The 19,151-nt window shown below is 41.1% G+C and overlaps 1 protein-coding gene across 2 annotated transcripts in view; it reads left to right on the top strand.

Moving 5' to 3' along the window:
• Jarid2 (jumonji and AT-rich interaction domain containing 2) overlaps positions 1–19,151 on the top strand; it is a 183,914-nt gene that overhangs the window by 121,264 nt on the left and 43,499 nt on the right. For both annotated transcript variants that reach the window (XM_041632966.1, XM_041632967.1), the window contains one exon: positions 11,860–12,029. In XM_041632966.1, coding sequence (XP_041488900.1) covers positions 11,860–12,029 — 170 coding nt within the window. The remainder of the gene's footprint in view (positions 1–11,859; positions 12,030–19,151) is intronic.

Below are 19,151 nucleotides of genomic sequence, written 5' to 3'. Positions count from 1 at the left end.
TGCTGCATGCCGTGTCCCCACTGCTTGGTGTATATGCATGCCTGTACTAGCCGATGAGCGGGGGAGCATTTCTCTGCTTTGATGTGAAGGAACCAAGCCCAGGGACTAAGGTTATAGAGTGGTGTTCTTTTCTTGTGTACATGGTATTCATGGATTACATTTTTACTGGCAAGATTACAGTATACACTATATTTATTAACCAGTGAGGTGTTTTTTGTTTTGCTTTTTAAATTTTTTTTTTTTTTAATTTATTTCCAAGGCAGGGTTTCTCTGTGTAACAGCCCTGGCTGTCCTGGAATTTGCTTTGTAGACCAGAATGGCCTCAAACTCAAAGCTATCTGTCTATCTCTGCCTTTTAGGTTTTCCCATAGATTCCACTCTGTGTGGTGATGGTAGAGCGGGTTGGGAATATTTGTGTATGTACATATCAGGGTACTTCGTCTTTAAAAGTCTTGGTCACATGTTTCCTTGATATAATTTATGCAAGGGGATTACCAGTTAAAGGCCAGGCTGGGCTGGCTAGCTAGAGAGACTCTACTCTGTCTTAAAAGTACAGCTGCATGCAGAAAGGCTGCCTATTCTATCTTTCTTCGAGACCATTTGTGTAAGAGCAGGGAAAGGAATAACCTGGGAAGGCCTTTTCGCAGACACCCAAAAATACCAAGGTTAGTTTCTTAGCTGGTCTCTGAGGGCTTTTAAGTGCCCAGCTGGGAATGATCTTTCTCTAGGTTCAGTTACAAGTTGCTTCCCAGTACTGATAGACTAGGCGTATTTGGGAATTGGCAGCATGTTGACACAGCTAAAGATGGATGACTTCTAAATCAGAGAGATGTTTAGGCTTGCACAATGAGGGGAATTAAGCTTTTTCAAAGACACCCCCCCCCATCTCTATAAGCACAATTTTGCCTTGGCAGAATTTTCCGAGTCCAATAGTAGGGAAATGCACTTCGTGTCAACTAGGTACTTTCGCATTTTAACAATTCAGTAATATATTTCCGTTCTCTCACTACCTGCTTCATCTTGGTCCCTACTTGCAGGCCTTTCTCCCTCTACTTCCTGAGAAATCCTATACTTTTTCTTCTGACACACCTCGCCTTGTGCAGAATAGTTTTGAAAAGAGCTACAAAGTATATTTTCCTTATAGTATTATTTTCATCTTTATTGGAGTGGTTTATTTCTGTATGCGATGGTTGGTACTTTAGGGAAGACAGGAGCTGAGGGGATAGTCCAGTGTTTGCTTCACTCTGGTCTTGAAGGACTCATTAAAACTATTTGAGGCTGGGATGAAGGATGCCTTCCTTTTCTTGAGAGTATATATGCAGAGCCAAATGACTGCTTTCTGTTGAGAGGACCTCTGGTATCTTTGGGCCTGCAGTCTTCCTCGGAAGTTTAACATGCACAGAGAAAGACTGGCTTTGTGGTTTGGTTTCATGCCTGCATACAAGCGAATGGGCTGAAGTAGAGATGTGTTTAGAATGGAGCTGTACAGAAGAAAGTCTCTCAGCTCTTCAGCATTGCTGAAGACATGGGTGTTTTTTATCTTGAGCCCTGCTTAGGAATTTGGTCTTGTGCAGATGTTTCTTTAATAAAAGTCAGAAATCATAACAGCATTCATGCACATGACAGCAGTGACCTCACTGGTGAAGAGAAGGACTTGTGCTTTTGTCACACTCCAGTCCCACAATAGAGTTTGTTGTGGTTGACCTTTGCTGAAAGCCTTGCTTAACTCATGGAGCTGGGTTCTCTGGAAATGAGCTTTAAGGTGTCAAGATCTCAATGAAGGTCCAACGGCTGAGATATTACTTGATTCCCAGTTTGTGTCTCATTGAATGTCATTTTTTTCTCATCTGAAGTTTTTTAGTTTCTGGTGTGAGTTCTAGTCAGGAAACATTTTTACTGGACCTGTCAGTGAAACCGTGGCTACCCAAGGTTGGCATGGTTGCTGCTGTCCGCAGATGTGATCCTCATGCCTATAGTAGTCCTTTTTTATATCATTTCTTTCCATAGATTCAATTCTTTATGGTCTCAAAATACTGGAAATTCTACAATTGTGAAATGTATGAGTTTTAAATGCTGTTTGCATTCTATATATTGTGTGGATGCTCAGCAGTTTTCTTTCTGTTAGTATTAGTTTGGTTTTCTGTTAGTATTAAGTTGTTGTCCAACTTAGAGCCATACATATATATGTGTGTATATATATATTATTGCCACATCAGTTGTTAATTGTGAGGCCCATGTTGCAGTAGAAGAGTGGTGGTGTGGCAGTTGAAGATGCCAGTGATTCGTCTTGAGTAAAGAAACACCTAGTGTGCTTACCTTTTTGAAGTTGTACAAGGAAAAAAACAAAACACTGTAGTTCTCATCAAGTTTAGCAAAATCCCTGACTTCTGGCATCCACTGGGTTTCTTGGAAATGTCCCCATAGCATGGGGAACAGGGATCACAACTCTCTTTAGTCTACAGACTTACCTGGAAGATGGAGTATTGTTTTGCAGAACTGACCCCTGCTCAACCCTGCACAAAACTCATCCCACAGTTTTGTTTCTTCTAATAATCCTGTTAGGTTTTGCTTTCTGGTTTTAAAGGATGGCCCTGTATACAACCTTAAGCCTTAGCAAGAATGAAAAGTGGTTGAAATTTTGGCCATGCTCAGAAGCGATTTTCCACACCACCTCTCTGTGTTGCTTGAAGTAGTAAGGGCAGCAGGGTTGCGTTCCCAGAACCCCGGCCGCCTGCTCGGCTAGCTTATGCCCCAAAATAATTACACAGACACTGTATTCTTTTAAGCACTGCTTGGCCCTTTAGCTCTAGCACTTACAGGCTAATTCTCACATCCCGATCAACCCATCTCTAATAATCTGTGAGAACCAGTCTTACCGGGAAGATTCTAGCCTAGTCCATCCTGGGTCGGAGCTTCATGCCCGGAGCGGGGCATGGCATCTCTCTCAGGCGTCTGCTCCCGAGAGAGCTGTCAAGTCTCTGAGCTCACTTCCTCTTCCTCCCAGCATTTTGTTCTGTTTACTCCTCCCACCTATCCTCTAACCAATAAAATGGGCCAGGGCAGTTCCTTTATTAGCCAATGACCTTCCTCCATCAGTTGCTTACATTTCCCAATTGATGTGGGAGTCTTCTGTTTTGTGTTGATTTCATTGGTTAAATAAAGAAACTGCCTTGACCCTTTAATAGGACAGAAAATTAGGTAGGCGGAGAAGACAGAACAGAATGCTGGGAGAAAGAAGCCTAGTCAGTCAGTCGCCATGATTCTCTGATACCAGACGGATGTAGGCTAGAATCCTTCCTGGTATGCCACCACTTCGTGGTGCTACACCGATTATTAGAAATGGGTTAATCGAGATGTGAGAATTAGACAGTAAGAGGCTGGAACTAATGGGCCAGGCAGTGTTTAAAAGAATACAGTTTCCGTGTAATTATTTCGGGTAAAGCTAGCTGTGTGGGAGCTGGGCTGCGGGAAGCGGCCCGCCGCTCCTCACTGCACCCAATACTGCCATTTTCTTTTATTTTTATGTAAATAATTATGCCACTGATACTTCTTATGGTTGTTGTGCCAGCTGCCAGTGACATGGTTCCTTACTGGAGATGCTGGGTCTGCTGTATCTAGAGAACTCCCATTTCCTAGTGGGAGAATGTTGTTCTCCAGACAAAACACAAATAGGGATTTGATAAGGGGGTTGAGGAGGATTGCTGGAATGTGGGAGCTGTGACTGATTCTTCAATTACAATCACCTGTTTCTCACCATGCACCTGTAACCCTAACCCTTTTACAAATGTAGGAAGAAATGTCATGTGAATGGTTGTTGGAGACCAGCTTTGACGAGGATACTGCTTACCAGCATAGGGGCGTATAGATTAGATTAGAAAAAATAAGTAAGGAGAACGAAGTGAGTGAAAATAATAAACAGAAACAGGATAGTGCTGTGGGGGCGTTCCAGTGAATACTGAAATCACCCGTGTTTAATTCCCATCGGCTTAAAATACCCAACCCCAAAAGGAAAAAAAAAAAAGACCAAAAAAAAAAAAGCAAAACAAAACAGTGCATTAACATGATACAAGGAAATGAACAGACCAGTTGAAGATTGCAGGCTATTTTTTTGTTTGTTTGTTTGTTCTGTTTTGATTTTTCCAAGACAGTTTCTCTGTGAAATAGTCCTGGCTGTCTTGGAATTCACTTTGTTGACTAGATTGGCCTTTAACTCACTTTTTTTTTTTAAAAAATAAGCCCTATTTATTTTACTTTTTTGTATATGCGTTGGTATTTTGCCTGTATAATTTTTTTTATTGTATATGCATTGATATTTTGCATGTATATCTGTGTGAGAGTGTCTAATTCCCTGGAACTAGAGATATAGTGAGCTGCCATGTGGGTGTGGGGAATGGAACCTGTGTCTTCTGGAAGAGCAGCCAGTGCTCTTAAACACCAAGCCATCTCTCCAGTCCCACGTGGGCTACATTCTTAGTTAAACATTTTGTTGCTAGAACAAGACAAGTAATGCTCACACTCCACACCAAAACATTCTGTAGGCAAACCACTCCTTGGGTGGTGGAATCCATTGTTATCTCCCTAAGGGAGTTTTTAGTTGGATCCTTAGACTTTTGTTTGAGGTAGAGACAGATCTACTTCTCAATACTTGAAATACAAGAGCTGGCTATTAGCCACACCTGTTGACGATAATCATGAGAGAGCAGAACTCTCCAATCTAAATCTGGGCGAGGTAAAACAGACAATAGCCTTCAGACAACCAGGAAATAGGATCACATTTTTTGGGCTTCCACAAATGATAAAGTAATCTTTTGACATGAAAATAGCAGAATAGAAAACGACGTCGGTGGTTTTTTGTACCTAGATACTTTGGTATTTGGAACTTGGTACTTAGCCTAAATAATAAACTTTTTACATTTTTATTAGACAGTTTCTATCAAGGCCCCCAAATAAACTATTACCTTAAATTTATTGGCACTATGTAGCATAGCTGGGTTGTATAATCGCCTCTTTTCATGCATATCAGGGAACAGTGCTATGCATTTCAGCTTTTTCTTTTCTTTTCTTTTCTTTTTTCCTTTTTTTTTTTAAATCTGAAAAAGCCCTGTAGGATCTGGAGAGGTGGCTCACCAGTTGAGAGCACTAACTTCTTTTTTCTGTTGTACCCAGGTTCAATTCCCAGCACCCACATGGCATCTGACAGCTGTTTATAACTTCAGTTCCAGGGGAATTTAATAACCTCTTTTGGCCTCCTCCATGGATACTATATTCGCATGTAGGCGGAGACTGCTCGCTAGTTTCCTGGCCACCTGTATGTGAATAATCACACAGAAACTATATTAATTATAACACTGTTTCCAGTATCTTAGACACATTTCTTGCTAACTCTTACATCTGAATTAACCCATTTCTATTAATCTGTTTATTGCCTTGGGATTGTGGCCTACTAGTAAGGAGCTGTCTGGCGACTGGAGTCTCTTCTTTGGCAGCTATGTGGTGTCTCCTCAACTCGATCTATTTTCTCTCTATATCTCTGTTCGGATTTCCTGCCTAGCTTTACTAAGCCATTGGCCGAAACAGCTTCTTTAATAACCAATGGTAATAAAACATATTCATAGCATACACAGAGGAAAACCTCATTATTCATGTGTATACAGACACACACATGTAAAATAAAAGGAAAGGTTCTTACTATATTCTTTTTTATTTTATATTTTTTATTGTCAATACTAGTTGCAATGGAATTGGTGGGATAAGAAGATATTTCTGTGTTCACGTTCAGGCTTCTGTAAACAGCGCATAGGTCATTTTCAGGAACTAGATGTTACTGAAGGTTCTAAAAAATTGGCCAATAGCCGGGCGGTGGTGGCGCACGCCTTTAATCCCAGCACTTGGGAGGCAGAGGTAGGCGGATCTCTGTGAGTTCGAGACCAGCCTGGTCTACAGAGCTAGTTCCAGGACAGGCTCCAAAGCCACAGAGAAACCCTGTCTCGAAAAAACCAAAAAAAAAAAAAAATTGGCCAATAGCAGGTAATGCTGCTATAATTCAGAATTTCTTTTTAGCAAAGTTACAATTGACATCTTTTGTATTTGTGTCCCGGCTTCAACATTTTTCAGTAGGTAATGAAAATGTCAGGGATATGTTTTCTGTTCCTTTAAATATATATACCTGATTTCTTTTAAAGTAAACATTGAAAATGAATGTGAAAGAAGCATTGGCCTGCTCTGCTTGCTGTAGGGGCCTAGTGAGTGTTGTGAGCAACATTTCCTTTGTGTTTTCCCTCTGTCTGTGCTGTGTGCAATTTTGTTTCTGCAGTGCTGAGTGAGGTGAAGGCCAGGGCTTCCTGCACCATTTTACCATTGATTCCACCCCAGCCCTGTACTGGACTTTAGAGTCACCTATTACATTATTGTGTTCTTCTGGGAAGTTTCTGTGCAGTTGACTTTTCATTCAGCCTTTTAGGACTCTATTGACAAAAAAAAGAATGAACTGTGTTGTGGGACTATAGCTCCCCTCCCCCCCCATTTTTTTTTTCTTGACCCCGGAAATGGGATTCTCACCTCACAAGGTTATTCATTCCCTTTCCTTCCCAGCTATTCTCTTTGCTGGAAGATGGCTGCCAGGGAATTTTTGGCAGCTTGCAGTTTGGTTTTGAATAACCGAAAATTGAAAAACTAGCTAATGTTTTTGCTGAAATGATATTTTTAAAGCTACATTGGCAATCCCATCTCGAGTGTGAGTAGAAAGGCAAATGAACATTTTCACTGGCACAGCTCAGCTTTTAAAACAGTGAACTTCGGATAATTTGCTAACACCTTGTACCTACCATAATATAGTAAGAGTTTCTTTAGCCAGATCCTGTCTAGACCCTTCTATGAGCTGTTCTTTTGACTCTTATCCTTATTTGCTCTCTTTCCCTTTAAGATTTATTTAGTTCTCTTTGAACTTTTCATGAAATCTTTAGCTTTGTTGAGGAGAATGTTTGTAAGCCGGTGCTGCCTTTGAAGTTGGATCCTTGATAAGAGAAGGTCCTGCACTTCGGTTGGTGGGATGTGCTGCTTTGCCTAGAGGGCACACAAACACTGACACAAACCGTTGTGTAGGTGACCTGTGGCATTTGTGATGGACAAAAAGGCTTTGTTGCTACTTTGTCAGCTAATAATGATTCCTCTCTTTTGGGGCACAGTTGCTTTCCAGAAAGAACCCAAAGGAACTTAGTGTCACATTTTTGTCTTCATGGTGAGTGACATTTGTGGCTCTAGGCAGGCTTTGACATTCTGGGTTATAAGATTCATTACTTTGTATATCACATATATGGGATGCTGCTATCACCTGTCTTGAAATTTCGTTTGCCAGTAAATGCTTGATGAAGCTGTCCTAGTTCTTACGTATTCACTGCTAACTTTTGACATTCTTTTCTCATTGTATTCTTCCCAAGAATAATAACCCCTCCTTGCTGTCTCTCATGCCTTTATAAAAGTAGTTAGAGTGTTCCTGAGGAGGCTAGGAGTGACTGAGTCTTCAGAAGAAGGATATTGATACTATCACCATTATTTTAAAAGTTAAGAATTGTGATTTCCTTCTTAAAAGATGCATTGCTTTTGGACTCCTCCACTTTTTGTAGTGCTATGATGTTTTCTATTCTAAAACTGACCATGATTCTGTTTTGTCACCTGGCAACTAGGAAATACACCTTTAGTAGTTTTAGCCACTAGGCACTGGCAACTGATCAGTCCTTCTCAGCTAGAACTTGGTAGATAGGGAATATCACCTATTCAGGGGATTATCTTCATAACCAGCCCTTGTTTGAGCAGAGAGGCATTGCTTAGAAATAGGCAGAACCTAATCTGTCACCCTGTTGTCCTGATTTTTTTTTTCTTAGATGTGTATTGAGACAGGGTCTTTGATGTGTAATCCAGGCTGCTCTGCAGGACAGTCTTGCAGCAGCCTTAGCATTTGGATTACAGCTATGAGTTGTTCTGTCTGACTTATTTATTTTAATACTTTGAGGAAAACCAAGACTCACGTTGATAAAAATGTAGTTAGTTGAGCCAAACTCCAAGTTGTGACTTTTCCTGGTGCCTGCTGGACCAAGCCAAACCTTTTAAGGAGTCCCTGCGAGGGATTTCCCTATAGAAATTTCTCTCAGTCAAATCTGTCTATAGCAAATGTTGACTCTGAATAGCACTTTATATAATTTGATTAAGTTAAAGGCTGCAAATATTAATATCCTGTGGGTTTTTTTAAAGATTTATTTGTTATGTATACAGTGTTCTGCCTGCATATATGCCTTTAGACCAGAAGAACGCACCAGATCTCATTACAGATGGTTGTAAGCCACTGTGTAGTTGCCATGTCCCTTTTAACTGCTGACCCATCTTTCCAGCCCCATACCCTGTATTTTTTATAAACACAAAGCACTTTATCTCTTTATATGTGAAGTGTCTGTATTGTGTCCTGTCCCTTTCTCTCCTCTTCTCTGCACCCACCCCCCAGCCCCACCCCAAGTTTGTGAATCAGCATGTCTATGTCTTAAGAAATCCTGTCAAAAAAAAAAAAAGACTTCTGTGCAGCAAAACCCTTTTTCTGGAGCCAAGTGATCTCTCCTCCATTGGGTTGTGTTGTCAAACTGCTGATTCAGTCTTGGCAACAGGCATGAGATGATGCCTATAGGAATATCAGCTGTGACTAGGTTGCACATTGGGGGTGAAGTGGTATTTTCTGGTCTCTGAGTTCATTTGAGGATGTATTTATATTTTCTGTACCACAAAGGACATTTATAGCCACCCTGTGTGTTTTGCCCACCACGACACTAGCATTTGAATTTGATGGGCATCTTGCCCTGGTAGATGGTGTCTCCTGTCCCCAAATCTCTCTCTAGTGCACATACATGAGCACACTCTTGTTTCTGTGAGCAGCTGCCAGGTTTGTAGTGTGTGTGTATGTCTAGGCGTAGAATATTGTGGGTAATTATTTTGAGGATGGAAACATAGGATTTCTTTTTTTTTTTTCCTATTTGAATAGGCCTTTCACCAAGTTGGCAAAATGTCAGGGCCAGCTCCCATACTGCTGCAAAGAGTAGAGCCATGCTGGTCATTTTGTATTTGCCAAGTGCTGTCTCTAATCTTTGGTTGAACAGACCTCCTTTTACCCTCTTTACCCTGTGCTTAGAATTGGGGTGCAGTCTAAAGAAGTGGATTTACCGGCTTACAAGGTTAATATTGGAAAATTAACTTTTAATAAGGTATCAGCTCTGCACAGACTGAACTATTTATGGCTTCCCATCCCTCATTGTGTGCACGCACTTTGCTTTGGAGACTGTTAGAAATTTCAGTGTAATTCAGCCAACCTGGGATTGGCTATTTTTGCTATAGTATGTATTGCCCTAAAGTAGATGGTGACACAGCAGAGTAAGGTAATCATGTACCGTAGGTGGATGAACAGACCTAGAAAGAGTGCTCCCCCCTCATGTGAGGCTCCTTATGGAAAGCTTCCTACTTAACTTTCAAATGCATCTTTGACAAAGGAAAAAGTAGAAAGAAGAGGTTGAAAAAAAAAAAAACAAAAACCATATGTACATTTTGGGCTCACCATAGACTTTATTTGTGAGCCTTTTCTCAATTTGCTAACTTTAAAAATAATAGCTGCCCACGTATTTACTGAACATAACTAGATCTGAAACCAACTAGAGCAGAGAAGTTCTGAGAGCTGCCTCCGCAACTCTCAGAACTTCATGGGTGTACATGTCTGTTTTCATAAACATGCTATGATACCCTTTTTTAAATATCCTCAAGGATTTATAAAGAATTTGGGGTGTGTGGATGGTATGTGCACATGTGTATGGAGTCCAGAGGTCAAATTCAAGTGTCTTTTTTGATGACTCTGTTTTACTTTTTTCAGACAGAGTTTCTCATTGAACTTGGAGGTCATTGATTGAGTTAGACTGGGGGGGGGGGTGGGCAAGGGCCCCAGGTGTTCTTATGTCTCTGCCTCTGTGAGTGCTGGCATCATAGACTGGACTTACAACCCTCAGTCCATCTTTTACATGAACATGTTGACTCAGTCTCAGGTCCGCTGGTGCAGCAGATGTTGACTGAGCCATCTCCCTATCCTCACTGCATTGCTTGGATTGGTCATGCCTCAGTCTTCTTTCTGGTAGGATTTTGGGTTTGTATTTTGACCTCAAGGGGAAACAAACTTCTTCATCTGGCTGTTAGCAAACTACCTAATGCCAAATAAGAGGGAAACTGGAAACCCAGCTTGTTGGATGTAATTTCAGGAATGAGAGGGGAGGGGATTCTCTTCCCTGAAGTTTATGTGGCTTTATCAAGAAGTACAGGTGATATACACTCTAAATTGTAGGGCTCTCAGCTCACGTTCATAACAGGAACCTCTTCCTTGGCCTAAGAGACCATGTCTATGGATGGTTGTGTGGCACATGGTAGGCACCTAAAGAGTCACTCCCATACTTCATATGGCTCTGTTGTTGGGTGTTGGTGATGAACAATCTTTGGTCTATCTTTTTTGGATACAGTTCCAGTGGTTTGACCAGCTCCTTCACCTGGAGCAGGGCCTTGGGTCCTCCTTTATGACCCCTGCACCTGTGCATCTTAGTCTCCCGTGTCCATGCATTCAGGCAGTCTCTTAAGAACATACAATCTGCTTTGCCCACATGCTTAATTGTTTCCTAAATAAAGGAGTGGGGAGTTGTGTACTTAGGGCAGCGATATGGTAGTCTCCTGGTCCTTAAAAACAATTATGGAGTCTTGTCTTACCTTCTTTCTACATTGCTTTTTAGGATGACCGAATCTGACTTTTGAGATACAAATCACCCAGTTCCTTTTAAAAGTTAGCATGCTTCTGGGAACCATGGGAGAGGGTTGAAGGGGAGGAGAAAGGTAGGGAACACATAAAAATGTATAGCTCAATAAAGTCAATAATAAAATAAAAAGAACTTATTAAAAAAAGTTAGCATGCTTCTTATTTCTCCATCAGAAACACCAGACTTGGAGTGTTGTCTGCCCGTTCCATACATGACTTCATTCTTTTTCCTCTCTTGTCCTCCCCCCCTCCCCCGTACAGCTAGGGGGAGCTTATTAACACCCCTCTACACACCTAGGCTTTGAACACTTATTCCAAATACCAGGCATAAACACTAGCCTGGAGCTGTTTTGGGGACTATTTACGCACAGTCTTTTAATTCCAGCTTGCACACACTCACGCACCTCCATATACCAGTGAGGGTGTGTAGATCAAAGAACAGTTTCCGAGTCCTGTGGATTAGGCCTGTAATGAAAACACCTTAACCACTGAGCCATCTCAGTGGTTCTTACTGCATGGTAAAGTTCACTCTGCCACTGATCTATATTTCCCAGTTATGACTAAATTCAGGATTATAGGTGGGTTACTTGTTTATTTGAGGCAGAGAGAAGTAAACTAGGTCTCGGGCACAATAAGGGAAGGAAATCATGTCTACTTGAGAAATAGTGGTTGGAAACCTAGTACTGTTCAATGTGTGGCTCGTCTCTTGTGCTAAAACCTTTTTTTCCCCCCTTGTTTTTGAGACATTCTGTAGTCTGTGCTAACATTGTACTGATGGTCCTCCTGTCTCCATCCTTTTCCACACACAGTGTACACACATTTTATGCCTACACATAAAACAATAGTCCCTTAGACAGATTTACTGAGCAATAAAGCACGCAGTGGTTTATGAGAGTAACAGAGAGATGTAGAGATTTAATTCCTAAGAGTTTGCTCGAGAGATTATCTTTAATTTCCTCCTGTATCATGGTTTTATTGCTGCACATGCAGGACTGTATCCTCCAGTCTCTGCTTAATATAGTTTTCTTTTGCTGTTGCAGGCCCAGGCTGCAAGCACAAAGAAAGTTTGCTCAATCCCAGCCGAATAGTCCCAGCACAACTCCAGTGAAGATAGTGGAGCCTTTGCTACCCCCGCCAGCTACTCAAATTTCTGACCTCTCTAAAAGGAAGCCTAAGACAGAAGACTTTCTTACCTTTCTCTGCCTTCGAGGTAAGCTTGCAGTACAGATGATATCACAGTGTTATCCTCATTTCTCTGATTTGAGGGTAGGTTTTTGTTGTTTTGTAAAGGTAGGCTCTCACTATGTAACCCTTGCTGAATTCTGTGTATATGAGGCTGGCTTTGAATTTGTAGAGATCTGCCTGCCTCCACCTTCTGAGTTCTGGAGTTAAAAAGATGCGTGGCACCATTCCCGGTTATGCAGTTTTTTGCTTATTTTCTTCTTTATGCGTATGTGTGCATGCCTGCGTGTGTAAATATATTTTGTTCATTTTCTTAAAAAATATTTATTGTATATTCAGTGTTCTGCCTGCATGTATGCCTGAAGGCCAGAAGAGGGCACCAGGTCTTATTATAGATGTTTGTGAGCCACCATGTGGTTGCTGGGAATTGAACTCAGGAGCGGCCACTGACCTTAGCCTTTGAGCCATTTCTCCAGCCTCCACATATGATTTCTTCTGCTTTTTTTGTGTGCGTATTTAGGTGTTTTGCTTGTGCTCATGCAAGTGTACCACATATATGTAGTACTTGAGGCACCTGGGACTGGAGTTATAGATGGTTGTAATCTAATGTGTGGGTACTGGGTCTTGAACCCAGGTCCTCTGCAAGAATAGCCTATGTTCTAACCCCTGAGCCACTTTTTGTGTTTTTGATAGAGAATGTCGGACTCTGTCTGGCATACCTGGATTTGATGATGCTATCTAGACCTGCCTCAAAGCCTCAGAAGCTTTTTTTGTTTTTGTTTTTTAATTATTTTTTAAACTTAGCTTCCTGAGTTTTGGGATTAACGGTATGAGCTACCAAAACCAGCTAGGAAAATGATTTTGGTGTTAAGATAATGGAAATTTGCTTTGTCATCATGGAGTCTAGTTATGTGAATCTTAACAAGAAAGAACTGTAATTAGGCGTTGAAGATGGGTAAGAATCAAGGATTGTCTGAGCAACAGTAAGTAGAGCAGAGTGTGTTTGTCTGCATGTACCATATTTTTCTGTATGTGAATTGTCTTAAAAATTCTATCTCCTCTATTGTAAGTGGTTGGGGGTGGGGTATGTAATAATAACACTTGAATAAAATTTTACCATGCACACAGCCTTGAGATTTCAGTATTAAGAGAATCACCTTTTATATAGCCAGTCGCCTTTTTAGCAAAGCTCTAAATAAGTGAGCCCCGGACCAATGACCGTATAACCAGGCAACTAAAACATTTTGCTTTTTCTTAGCTGGTTTACCATGTGGATTTTTATTATATTCCTTTTCTATTTTTCTTACAGGTTTTCATCTCAGCTATTAAAAGTTAGTTTTCAAAGTCTTTTCTTTTAGACAGATTTCTCATAAGTTTCTTTGTTGAATTGTATAAGCCCTAGAGGATAGATGTTGTACCCTGCCTATCCTGGATCCTCGGTGGACCCTACTGTTATTTTATAATATAATGGCTTTGGGTATGGAAAACTTGTATTTTGTAGTGTATGGGGCTGTGTAGGTGATGTGCTTCTTCAATAATTATTTGAATTGGAGTTTTAAGGTACAAAAGTTGTTAAACTTTTTATTATGTCAGTGCACTGTGATACTGTCAGCCAAACTAGCAGGGCTTCTCTTTCCTCTCCTACTTTATGTCACACCCTAGAACTTAAAGAAGCAAGGTGGAATGAATACTGAAGCAGGACCTGAAATGTTTGCCCTGCTGTTGTTCATTTATCTTTAAATAACTGCTCTGAAGAGGAGCACGTTTCTTGCCAGAGGCATAATTTGTATCTTCCAAGAGTGCGCTTGGGGAAAGATCCTTGTACGTATGCTGCGGGAGGCAATGCGGTACCGTGGCTGCCTTTCCTGTCACGAATCTCGTTATTCTTAATGAGTTCTGTCTTCCTGTCTTTGTTCTGACCATAATTATTAAGAGATTTAAAAGAGCTTAATGTTGCAGAGCAATGGCGGGTTATTTACATTTTTCTTTTTATGGGGCACTGCAAATGAGGAGGATTCCTGAAGGGGACTCATGAAACATAGACAGCACACAGTCCATTCTTATGACCATGGCTACCACAGTGCAGGCTCCCAGCTCTGCCCAGGGAAGGGGGCGTCTCTGGAGGTATGGGAGTGGAACCGCCACAACAATTAGGGAAGAATTGACTACCATGCCCAGGCAACAGCAGTCTGAGGCCAGTGAGGGGCGTTACTAGCTCTCCCTCTACGGATGCTTGGGTATTGGATTGCTGATTTATTTAACCCCATTCAGCCTGTGGGTAATATGGTTTCTGTAGTCAGAGTTGCTAGGGATTAAACTAAAACTAGTAGGTGTGAAATGGGTTCTAGTGACTGTCTGAGAGGCGGCCGTCCAGGTACATTTATTTGCTGTTTTATAGAGCTGCCAAGGAGGTCAGAGGATTAGATTGAGATATGGGTAGTCTCAAAAGGATTCTCAGATACACTGTCTAGGTAATGATTGGCAGCTCAGCAGTGGAGTTTTATATGTAGACAATGTCTATCCCTACCCAGAAGGTATACATTGTTGTGTCACTGGCCTTGGGTATTGAGGAGGAGAATTGTCAAAAGGGCAGTGCAAAAGTCTGGGGTGGTTTAAAAGGAAAGATCATATAATTAGAGTTAATTGCCTGCAAGAAAGGAATTAATCTCCCAATTGCAATGAGCATGGTGTTTGCTAATAGCAAACTTTCTTGAGGAAAATGGGAACATACTCTTTGGGGAGGAAGACAGGCTGTCTTAGTGGTAAACGGGTTTTCAGGTCACTTTTGTGAGCTATTTCTTCTTAATTTCCGAGTACAGAATTCAGTATGCTTTGCTGACTTCTGTGGTTAGCTTGCCAGCGTCTGCTTTCCCCAAGGCACTGTAGCACACATAGTATAGTTTCTCTGCTAGTAATGAAGAAATCAGAAACCTCAGAGTTATTGATCAGAGAAAGATGAATGTTTTTATGATTGCCCTGAGACCTTGACTTTGAAACCAGGTTTGCCCTGCATGCAGGTAAAACAAACTCACTCCCACTGTCAGGTGGCTGGTCTGGCTTCAGTGGTAGGTTCCAGAATACTGTCTTTCTCCTCAGTGTCTCACTTCGTGTTTCTTGAACCTTTTGGAACTCTTTGAAGGAAAGTATATGGGAGGGAGGGGTTGGAATTCTATCAGTGCTTGTATTGTTGTTGTGGTACCCAGACACCATGCTGGCTTAGTGCATTTCATACCACAGGTTCCTCTGAAGTTATTGTTGCCTTTGCCCTGCATGCAGAAAATGGCTTAGTGTCTCTTGAAATCTGAAAAAGCTTTGCATAAGTCATAAATTCATGTTCAGACTTGATGGCTTATAGCAACTGGAAGTTCACAAGTCTGGGTTTCCTTATTTCCACTTCTCAGCTTGTGCTAGTTGTTTTTTTGTGGCTAGGAGCTACTCAGGCTGTATACCATCATAGTAGCTACTGTATGCTGTCTGTATACTGTATGTATACTGTACACCATCATAGTACCTACTGTGTGCTGTATGTATACTGTATACTGTATGTATACTGTACACCATCATAGTAGCTACTGTATGCTGTCTGTATACTGTATACTGTACACCATCATAGTAGCTACTGTGTGCTGTATGTATACTGTGTACTGTATGTATACTGTACACCATCATAGTAGCTACTGTATGCTGTGGTTTCTTCACACTGAGACACCCCAGACTTGTGGGAAGAGAGAGAAAGAGATTGAGTTAGTTATTGATGATTGAACTTTATTGGTCAAAATGGTCCCTTTTGTGAGGCACGTCCCATCATAATTTCTCTATTTGTGTTTGTACTTGAAGCTACACTTGTACAGAGGGCATTGATGGACACGGTGCCCATTCTGAATGTTGAATCCTTTACGTTTCATTGACATGGCAGTATAATCCAGACTTCCAGTCAAGGAATTTGCTATGTTAGGGATTTACATGGCCAGCATCAAGATGTCTAGGAAGTTGTCACCTCCCATGCTGTTGGTCTCAAATGACTGAACAGGGCTATCTGCTCTACAGAAGCTTGGCTGCTTTTCTAACTTTGGAGATAGTTCATTCTTCATGCTTACAATCCTCTAGAGCCTGACTTGTTTACATCCCATTTGGGAAAGAAGATAGACTTGCCTATCCCCTCATTTATATAATAAGAATGTTCTATTTTTAAATTAATTTAATCAGAGTAATGGTTGACTCACAAATAAGGTTAGAGAACAACTTGTGGAGAGCTTTTTCTTTTCTTTCTTTCAACCAGCATGGGTCCTGGGATGAAATTCAGGCAGCAGATATGTTTAGTCACTGAGCTACATCATCAGGCTGAATGACAAATTGTATAATTTATGAGTTATTTTTGAAGAAATAGCCTAATAGGGTTTTCCTGTGAGGTGTTCAGAGTGCCATTGCATGTATTGCCATATACCCTTGTGGTTGTATGTAGGCAGAATTTTCCTGTCCCTCAGCAGCTTAATATTAATTACAAATGCTAGGCCAATAGCTCAGGTTTGTTACTAAGTTGTTTTTAAAGTGTAAATTAATTTTTTATTTTGAAGACATGGTTTCTCTGTAGCTTTGGAACCTATAGACCAGGCTATCCTAGCATTCACAAAGCTCTGTCTCTGCCTCCTAAGTGTTTGGATTAAAGGCATGCTCCACCACCGTTTGGCAACCCATTTCTATTAATCTGTGTATTGCCACATGGCTCGCAGCTTTACCCGTCTTCCAGCATGTCTTGGTTCCCTTTGTGTCTGTCGGGCAACACCATACTCTGCCCCTTTTCCTCCCAGCATTCTTCTAGTCTGGCTCTCCTGCTTTAACTTTATTCTGTTCAGCTACTGACTAGTCATATTCTTTATTAAACCAATCACAACAAAATATATTCACATAGTGATTCCGCAACAGTCATAAGAGTAGTTTTGGATAAATATACTGTTCACACCTCATAATTGTCTTCCAAGAACCAAGAGCCGGGTACCATAGAGACCATTTTCCTGATTGGCAAGTGGGTCTCTTTTCAATAAGGGATGGGTTTTCTTTTGGATAAAGCTGTTACCCCTAACATACCATACAGACATACATACACTTGGTGTCTCCTATAACTTGATGAATTCCTTTTATATTAACACAATTTAAAGTATAATTTCTTTTTGCTTTAGAAGTGATAGCAGTTCAGCATTGCCACAAATGGAGAAAAATCATGAACATAAATAAATCATAAGTAAATAAATCATCAGTAAAATATAAGCATGATTCCTTCTAAAGTAAAAGACTAGCATGTGGAAGATAGGTATATATGCCCATCTCCCCCATCCCCTGGGATTGTAGACTAGCATGTGGAAGATAGGTATATATGCCCATCTCCCCCATCCCCTGGGATTGTAAAAGCTGGCCTGGAAGGACCACCAGAGATTGAACATTCTGGTAGTTGCCTTATGTTCTTTTAAAGAACCTTCATCTTGGAGTTTCAGTTTATATGTAAAAGTCGAAGTGTGTAGAATGAGTCTGGCATGTATGTCATTGGATTCATGGAATAATGTTTGTAGCTGCTCCTGCTGTCTACAGCTTCTGATTTTGTGGAACCACGAGAAATGGTTTCAACTCAGTGAACATCCCGTGTTAATTGTGTCAAAATCCAGTCCCTTCCTCTCCACCTAAAGGACTGTGTGCAAAGGAAGCCCTTTAGGGCCTTTCCAAAACAGAGCGAGCTTTGTTTGCTTTTGAAGATTAAGAACTGGTTGAGTGAGGGGAAGAAAATGGCAAGGAAGGGGATGGTCATTGTACATAATTCACGGAGAAGGATCCCACTTTATAGAAACCAAAGCCCAAATTAGAAAAAGCAAGCTTTTGGATTAAAATGATTTCTGTTGTGGTTGTAACATACCACAGTTTGATTTTTGTCCAGATGAAAACATTTGGTTTGCACTTCAGTAAATATTGTGGAGACATTGCCAGCTAATTTTGAAAAGTAATGAAATACAGCTTCTGCAAAGCACAGATGTATTCTGTACTCTGGTTCCTCCTGTCTGATCCAGAGTGCACCTCCCGTTTCCCCCTCCCTCTCCCATCCCTCCTTCTGCCTTCTCCTCCTCTTCAATTTTTACATATTTGCCAATGCACTTGAATTATCAGCAGAGAATAATGTGCTGTAATTTTAATACAATACTATTTATCATCATTGAATATGAACCACTTCCTTGTTCCACACAGAAACAAAACATCAGCAACCCCTCTCACTATGACCTTCAATTCTCCACAGGTTCACCTTCATCCATCATTTCAAATGAGTGGTTGTTAAGGAAAGCGCACATATTTTTAGTGGTAAATTAGCAACTTTTATTAGTTAACACCCCAATGAGGGTTTGCTTGAATCATAACATGAAGAGGCCACCTTGAGAGTAGCTTTTTAATGCCTCTCTTGTTCCCAGTGTCATTGCTGTAGTGGGCTTGAATCCTACTATGGGGAAGAAATAGACACCAACCCCCTAACCGTGTGTTTTTCTGTTTGGGAATCATTTTAATTACCTTAATCTTTGGTTTTTCCAGGTGGGGTCCTTGAACTCACTCTTGTAGACCAGGTTGGCTTCGAACTCACGCAGATGCCTGCTTCTGCCTCTTGAGAGTGCTGGGATTAGAGTCATGTACTACCACCACCCAGCTTGTATACCTTTCTTTACTTCTTTCTCTATGGCTTGCTGTGTAGCTGGGTGGCTGTCCATGTCCTTTTGCTTTTTCTATTTATATATACTCTCTGCCAGCCAGGCCCACCTACCCTTGCTCCTGCTTCGCTACTTGCCATTCAACTCTTCATTAGACCATTAGGTGTTTTAGACAGGCAAAGAATCACAGCTCCACAGAGTTAAACAAATGCAGCATAAACAAAAGCAATAGACCGTAAAATAATATTCTCCAGTAGGTACCTTAGAGGTCAGAAGCGGAAACTAGATCCCTCAGAACTGGAGTTAGGCAGTATTGTCAGCTACCATATGTATGCTGGAGATTGAGTTGTATTTCCAGCCCTGGGAGGATGTTTGAGATTTCCTTTTGGGGCATACACAGGAAAGTTGCATATAAGAAGAACTTTTAAAATTACTCCTTATGGTACTTGGTGGTGTTTAATGGGGAGGGAAAC

The sequence above is a fragment of the Microtus oregoni genome, unplaced genomic scaffold, assembly GCF_018167655.1.
Source record: "Microtus oregoni isolate MIOR12 unplaced genomic scaffold, Mior012 000042F_ref0000377, whole genome shotgun sequence".
NCBI classification, from domain to species: Eukaryota; Metazoa; Chordata; class Mammalia; order Rodentia; family Cricetidae; genus Microtus; species Microtus oregoni.
This window is presented reverse-complemented; position numbering and strand designations above follow the sequence as displayed.